The sequence below is a fragment of the Bison bison genome, unplaced genomic scaffold, assembly GCF_000754665.1.
Source record: "Bison bison bison isolate TAMUID 2011002044 unplaced genomic scaffold, Bison_UMD1.0 scf7180017620138, whole genome shotgun sequence".
Classification (NCBI taxonomy): Eukaryota; Metazoa; Chordata; class Mammalia; order Artiodactyla; family Bovidae; genus Bison; species Bison bison.
The window spans coordinates 1-7821 of record NW_011449382.1 but is presented as its reverse complement, the minus strand read 5'-3'; the positions used below and the strand labels follow the sequence as shown (position 1 = coordinate 7821).

Below are 7821 nucleotides of genomic sequence, written 5' to 3'. Positions count from 1 at the left end.
CCCAAGACCCACCATGCTCTATGCCGTGCAGAGTCCTGGGCAGATTATGTTGACATTCTGAGGAGAACACATGGCCAGCCCCTGGAACATGGCCCAGGTTGGACCCCCACACCTTCGTAGGTACAGACCCAGCAACCCATCCTCTTCCCTTTAGTGGAGTCAGAAGGGCCTTCAAGGGGCTGGAGGTGTCCCTGAAATAGAGCTCTGAAGGCTATCATTCTAGAACACAGGCAGGCTCATTGTCAATTTGCTGAGGTCCTGGCCCTTTCTTTCGCTCCCAGGATCCTGGATAAGTAAAGTTTGTAGGGTAGGAGTGGGGGTGAGGGGGTAGCAATGACTCCAGGGTGTTCTGAAGTCTCTGTAACTATTAAGTGTTTAGCCAAGCATGTGATATGCACAATGCCATGCAGGGGATGGAAGGCTATGTTCCCATTTTTATTGATGGGGACCTTAAGTGCCCCTGCCAAGGGCAGTGATGTACTCAGAGCCCAGATTAGCAGGAAGCACGACTTATTCCATCTAAGATAGAGAGTGCGAGCTCTCCTGGACTCAGCTGATCTGAGCGCGCACCTGGGTTGCCTCATGTCCTGGTTCTACACTAGCAGCCTTCAAAGAGGCCGTCCCCTGGAAGAGTGGCTGGTCACAGCAAGGGAGCAGATGAGAAATGTGATTGCTGTGGCTGTGGTTTCCCTGCTTCTGGGTATCTGCTTTCATGCTTGCTAGGCATCCATACTGATAATATGTGGAAAGGCTTTGATAAACCTAGTATGGATCCTTAGGGCAACTGAGATCTCAAAGGCCAAGGTGAGACAGTGTCTCCTGCCTTCTCCGCAGGAAGCCCTCATCCCCGAGATGAAGTGGAGGAAAGTGTGCCCCGCCTCCAGGTCCGTGTCTCTCCCAGATAGCATCCCTTGTATCTCTCGGGCATCCATGGAATCCACGGACAGCTTCTTCCCCTCCAGGGAGCCTCTGGGGTCTGGTGAGTTCAGTGTGCTTGTCCATGGCACCTGCTTGCAAAAACAAGCTTTTCTGTCCTCCCACTTCTGTGCAAAGAGATCATCACAGCTAGGAGGGTTTCTGAGGGCAGTTTCTTTCTTTCTGCAAATCCATGACGGAAAGCCGAGAGCTCAAGTGGCTTCAGAGAACAGGGGTTGGCAGTGGGCTGGGGACTTGTCTTCTGCCCCAGGAAGATGCCGAATGCTGTCCTTTTGCAGAGATCTCCGACTGTGAGGAGGAGAAGCTGGAGGAGGGGCCCATGAGCAACCGGGAGCTCAAGCTCTGGGATTACCCGCTCCTGAAGGTCTTCTTTGTGCTGTAGGTGACTGGAGAGTGGGGGTGGGGGGACAGACCTGACTCAATCTGCCTGGGTGTATGGGTGTTTAAAGCCGGTGCCTTGGTGTGTGGGGAAGTCAGTGTCCAGAGTGAGGGAGAAGGTTCTGAGTCAGCTGTAAGCTCCTGGGTGGTGGGGGTGGCCATGCAACAGCCCCTTCTGGAGCAAGATAAAGTATCTCTGGTTTTCATTCCTTCAAACTTGTAATTTAGGGTTAAGGCTGTAGGGAAGGGGAAATATTTGAAACTATTGAAGAAAGAAAAAGTTGTAGAGGATTGGGGAGGGAGGGGTCTGCAAAGTCTGAGAGGCCCATCAGCTAGACCAGGGGAGGGCCATAGCCTTCCCACCGCCTACCACTGGGGTGTTTTCTGGGACACCAGGCTTGTCTGTCATTCGGCCTAAGAGCTAGTAGAGCAGTGAGCTTGGTGGGATGTTTTATGAACAGCTAGCCAGCCTCTGATTCCCTTGCCTTACCTCGGCACCTTCCTCTGGGTCTGCTGGCAGGGTTTTGACTGTCAACCTCAGCATTTGCCTGGGGGAAGGGCTACCACCTGGGGGGGTAATCTTAGTGGCCTCACAGGGCAGGTGTGGGACCAAGGTGGCTGGTTAGAGGGAAAGTGGGCTCTGCTGAAGGACCCAGAACTCCTGTGGGGCTTCAGGGACACTTTCATGGGGATGAGTCTCAGGACCCCCTTGTGGCCTCTGGGAAGAAAGAGGCCCAGGTCCGAACGAAGCTGTACGCAAAGGGTTCTTCAACTCCTCCAGTTGAAGGAACTAGCTTAGTCCCACTCCTATGTTTGGTGATCCTGTAGAAATGCCCCCTTTCTAGAAGAGAGACTCACCTCCTCCCTACCCCTTTTTCTCCAGGATCTGCTTCTTGGTCATGTCTTCATCCTACCTGGCGTTCCGCATCTCCCAGCTAGAACAGCAATTATGTTCCCTGAATTGGGGCGGCTCGGTCCCTGGGCACAGGTGATGCCCCTTCTCTTTCTCATGCTTCTGGGATTGAGGGTGAAGGACAGGAGCTAACACCCATGGCCAGGCTCCTTGCTAGTCTGGCTGGCCTTGGCCTTGCCCTTGAGCTGGTTTGTTGGCCCTCAGCGAGGTTGGGCAGGGTATGCAGGGTACACAGACCCCACCTTGACCTGCCCTCATGGGTGGACCCACTAACTTGTCTGTCTGTCTTCTAGGCCCTTTGTCTGACCTGTGTGCCATCTATTCTGTGTGCAGGTAACAGCCACTTGGCCTTTGACCCCAATCCTCCAAGAGGAATGCTCTGGGTGCTAAGGTGCCACCATCGAAGCCCTTGGTTTGTGCTGCCGCTGCGTTGAGACCGAGTCAGGAAGAAAATATTGCAGAATCCTTCTCCTCCCCGGAGCTCTTCTCCCTCCTTATTTAAATGAGTGGTCTGAAGTACCTGTTTACAAAACTCCTGCAATTTTGGGACTGAGATGGAAAGCCAAGTTTCTGGAAATAGACAAGGAGTTCTGTACACTAAGCTTTAGCAGCCACTTATGTGAAAAAAATTTTTTTAACTTGCTCCTTGGAAACAGTTCTGACACACAGGTAGAGCATTTGGGACCACTGCAAGGGACAAAGGCCATGCTTTGATACTAAGCACATGGCCCACGCCAGTGGTGGGACAGCGGCCAGAGCCCAACTTGGCAGTGTGGGCTCCACTCTCTTCCAGCATATTGTGCTTTCACTAGGACCCCCGAGAGTTCCTGTTCTGGGGCCCAAAGCGTTTCTCTGCAGGTGGCCAGGGGCCCATGCAGGGCAAACTGGAGGCAGTGAGGTGAGCTCTGAGTGAGGAGAGGAGGTCTGTGGCCAGGATTCTAGCCAGGGGCGTGTTCATGGTCTGTGCAGAGGCTCCATTCTGGCCCCTCTTGAGGAGGCGGGCTCAATCTGGGACCTCACGACTTGCAGCAGGGGAGAATGGCAGCGGCTGTGCAGAGAACAGAGGGCCAGCCTTCTGTGTCCTCAGTTGCTGTTTCCTGGTGAGACGGGGGGGCGGAGCTTTTTTGATCACTGTGGTCACAGACCAGGTACTCGATCTTCCCCTGGTGTGCTCAAACATTTCCAAGGTGCCCCATGTGGGAGGTGGGGGATGGGAGGGTAGTGCTGTGACTGGAGGTCTGCCCTTGTACTCCCTGCTTCACTGCCTGGATTTTGGACGTGGCCAACGGCAGCCCGATGGGCTTGATGGTGTTGGGCCACCACAGGGCAGAGCTCACTATGTCAGCTGCAGGCCATGCAGGAGGGTCCTCCACACCTTGGGCTCTGTTCTCCATGAGTAAAATGGAGGTGTCCAAGCTGGGCCGGTGACTGCAGGGACCAGGCCAGGGGCGTCTGTCTGATATCTTTGGAAGCAAGAGAGGTAGAAGACAGGAAGAAGGGACATGGTGGCTTTGCCTTAGAGACTCCTCCTCCTCTGACAATGTCTCCTCAATGCTACAAAACTTCTGTGCTTTAAAACTCTCCTGGGACTCCGATCTGCCAAGACAGTGTCTTTGGAGGTGCTGGAAAGGCCTTAGTGAGGAGGCCAGACATATCAGGGAAAGTCACTGGTGATGGGTGGGTGGGGTCAGAAATAGCCACTTTTTCCCTCTTCAGACACCTGAGAAGTTAACTGGTGGGGGTGGGGGTGGGGGTGCGGGTATCCTGGTGGAAATTATTTACTGTGGAGTGTGACTGTCCTGTTTATGACAAACCCAGATGAAGTCTGGAGGGACTGACAGGAGGTGATAACTTCCTAAACTCAGGCTGGAGGTCTCTCCATCCCAGGCTCTAGGATCGGGCTCAGAGCCTGGCCTTGAGGGATACTTTCACTCAAGATGTATGTCTCAGGTACAACTCACGGCTCCATTCTCCCTGCAGCACCACGCTGGATGCATGCCCGTCCTATTTTAGGAACCAGATCCTTGTTTTCAGGGAAATAATCCTACTTGCCCCAATGCCTCCCCTCCCTGGTCCTTGCTGAAGGGCAGGGAGAACAGGTCCATTCTCTGAACCTTGCTGGGTTGAGCCAGAGGTCATAAGAGGTGCCAAGTCATGGGTGGCTATGCCAACATGATGGTGAACCTAGCCTCCAGTCTCCATGCCCCGGGCTCAGAGAGGGCAAGAAGCGTGCAGAAGGGTAGGTGGCTGTGGAGGCCCTCTTGGGGCCCAGAGCTTTGAGTGACTGCAGTGTGCCTGTCCCTCTGGAGGGCCCTCTGTTTCTTCCTTCTGTTCCCCAGCCTGTTCCTTTGGCCAGGGTGCCTTCTGTTGTGCTCAGTTATAAACCATGTGTATTTATGCAGACCTGCTTGCATTGGCAGATGCTTCTCTAATTCCTTGAGAATTTGGTTCAATTGTCTTTCAGTTGTTCCACTATGGCATTAAACGTTGAAAATGTTTTAAAATAAAAATCTGATTTTTCTAATCCTGTGGTATGGAAAGTTCATTTTTTAGGTTTAGATTACTCACTAAAGGTACTCTTACTGACGTATTTGGCACCAAGGAGACTGACGGGGCCCAAGTCATTCCCAGAATCCCAAGCACTCTGCAGATCTCATGGGACTTTAGCTGAGATGACTCACACGGCAGGCATAAGGGATGGTTCAGATGGCCACAGCACACAGCACAGCGTCCTGCCTTGGCTGGGTGGACACTGAGAATGCTTCCCCATTTCTGCTGGGCACTCCAAAGCAAGGTCTGTGGGTCAAACAGTACTGTGCTCCTGACTCAGGAATTAAACTCAGAGCGAGGAAACTCCTGTGTCCTTTTCTATGATATCAAGCCCAGATTTCGGGGGTTAAAGTCCAATTTGGGAGACTTCCCTCGTCTCCAGTGGTTAAGAATCTGCTTGCCAATGAAGAAGACACCAGTTTGATCTGTGGTCCAGGAAGATCCTACATGCCGCAGAGCTACTAAGCCTATGCATCATAACTTCTGAAGCCCAAGTGCGCTTAGGGCCTGTGCTTTGCAGCAAGAGATGACACTGCAATGAGAAGCCCGCACACGGCAAGGAAGAGTGGCCCCCGCGCGCAGCAACTAGAGAAAGCCCGTGTGCAGCAGTGAAGACCCAGCAGGGCCCCAAATAAATATTAAAAAAAGTCCAATTTGGGCCACCTCACCTTTCTTTCTCCTTGGGAGGCACCCCTCCAGTAGTGATCTGTTCCTTCAGTAAATACTGAGCCCAGATTCTGAGCTAGTGCCAAGGACAGAGCAGTGGTCAGTCAGGCAGTATCGCTGCGTCCCCTGTGGCACTTGCATTCCACATAAACGTAAGTTCCAGGTAAATCATGAACAAACAAGGTAATTGCAGATTCTGATTATGTTCCATGAAGGAAAGAGACTGATATGAGATACAGGGAAAAGGGAGATGGCTTTAGATGAGTGGTCAAGAAATGTTCTCTGAGGTGAGATTTAAGTTGCTGCTTTGCTTCAGGGATGCGGAGCCAGTCATGAAAAGAGCTGGGGAAAGAATGTTCCTGGCAAAGGGTTGGTAACTGTGAAAGGTAGGAAAGAAGGCATGTGTCTCTGAGGAATGGAGACCATCTGCATGAATCTGGAATACGAGTCAATGGGAGACTGACATGAAAAGAGGTTGGAGAGGTCAACTCAGTGACAACAAAACAACCTATTTAAAAGTTGATAAAGGACCTGAATAGACATTTCAACATCACTGTCACTAGGAAAAAGCAAATCAAAACCACAATTAGATACCACTTCATATCCATTAGGATGGCTACTAGCAAAGAAAACAAGAGTCCCTAAAAGCATTAGTGAGGATGAGGAGAAACTGGAGCCCTTATGCACTGTTGATAGGAGGGCAAAAGGGTGCAGCCACCGTGGCACACAGTATAGCAGTTCTTCAAAAAACTAAAAGCAGAATCACCCTCTGATCCAGAAATCCCATTTCTGCATGTATACCCACGAGAATTAAAAACAAGAGCTTGAAGAGCTATCTGTACACCCATGTTCATAGCAGTGTTCTTCACAATAAACCAAAAGGTGGAAGCAGCCCAAGTGGCTATTGACAGGTGAATGGATAAACAAAATGTGGGACAGACATGTATTATTCAGCCTTCCAAAGGAAGAAAGTCTTGACATGCACTACAACATGGATGAACCTTGAGGACACTATGCTTAGTGAAGTCAATCACAGAAAGACAAGTACTGTATGATTCTACTTGTATGAGGTACGTGTGGCAGTCCAGTTCACAGAAACAGGAAGCTGAATGGTGGTTGCCAGGATCTACGGGGAAGGGAAATGGGAGTTACTGTTTAATGTGTATAGAGTTTCAGTTATGCAAGATAAACAGAATTCTCGAGATGGTGATGACTGTTACACAACAATGTGAGTGTGAAACTTAAAAATGATTAAGATGATAAATTTTACGTGTATTTTACCACCATAAAAAAAAAAATTGGAGGTTGGAGAGGTAGGCAGAAGGGAATTGCGATCTTATACATTCATGGGTATGGCAGCTCAGGTCTGAAAATGTGGAGCTGGTAGAGTCAGTGGCTACTGAAACCAAGGGCTTTCTTTTGCTAGAGGAAGTAAACCTGTGGATGCAATGTGCAGAAAAATATGGCTGAATCTCTGTATGTGATCATACACCTCCTTTTCACTATTTCCGGGGAGGAGTTCATAGCATCATCACAGTCGGGGGCATATAATCTTATATTTTTGGAGTTGGGCTAGCTTTATAAGGGAGAAACAACTGCCTTAAACTTGGACAAATGGAGGGAGATATATGTATATATATTATGTGGGAACCTCAGTTTGCATCATGGGCTTTAGTCAGATCAGAGAGAATCGTGGGAGTAGGCAGGAGTTCTTGTGAACAAGGCATTCAGGAGCGAGGAGGGCTCTGGGACAACTGCATCCCACCAGAGATATCCTGGGACTAAGAAAGTGCCCTCACTCCCACTCCTAAGTGCCCATCCAGCCAGTCCTGGCTGTCTCATCTGGTGGCCGTGATGTCAGGACTCCTATCGAGCTAGGTGAGGTCGTAACCCTGTGCTGCTCCTCTCTCCTAGGAGCTGGACCACAGACTCAGGGCATCCTAGAGTACCGAAGCTCGCCTGTCAGCCACAGGCTGGGCCAGGTCAGTTTCCTAGGTGGATCTCGCCCTGAGGGTGCTGAGAGGCCACTGGGCCACTAGGTGGCAGCAAAGTCCACCAGGAACTGGAACCAAAGTGCGAGGGACAGACTTCGCTCTTCTCTTTCAAAGGACCCCTGCTGTCCCCAGGCCCTGACAGTGGCAGGAGGGAAGCTGGGCAGGCTCCTGTGGCCGTGTTTCCCTGCCCGCTCTGGTCCTTTCTTTCCTCTCTCCTCTTCTTTCATACCTGGGCAAAGGCCTGAGGTGATTGAGAGGAAAGCATTCCTGAGGGCTCTGCGGGTCAGAGGTCAGGTCAGTTCGAAGGCAGAAGTGGCCGGGGTGAAGAACAAGTGTAGGGTGTGTGTGTGTGTGTGTGTGTGTGTGTGTGTGCGTGTGTGTGTG

General features: G+C 51.1%; 1 protein-coding gene across 2 annotated transcripts; it reads left to right on the top strand.

The window, feature by feature from the left end:
* Window positions 1-101: 101 nt before the first annotated feature.
* Window positions 102-4990, top strand: LOC104982769 (GRAM domain-containing protein 2-like). Of its 2 annotated transcripts, XM_010832206.1 has the most exons (5): window positions 102-120; window positions 835-979; window positions 1215-1314; window positions 2198-2302; window positions 2561-4990. In XM_010832206.1, exons 2-5 carry the CDS (start codon window positions 853-855, stop codon window positions 2562-2564), a joined length of 336 nt encoding a protein of 111 aa, XP_010830508.1. In that variant the 5' UTR covers window positions 102-120; window positions 835-852; the 3' UTR covers window positions 2565-4990. The 2 variants fall into 2 exon arrangements, with proteins under 2 accessions (XP_010830508.1, XP_010830497.1); XM_010832195.1 differs by lacking the exon at window positions 102-120 and having other exon boundaries at window positions 657-979; window positions 2561-4989.
* Window positions 4991-7821: the final 2831 nt, after the last annotated feature.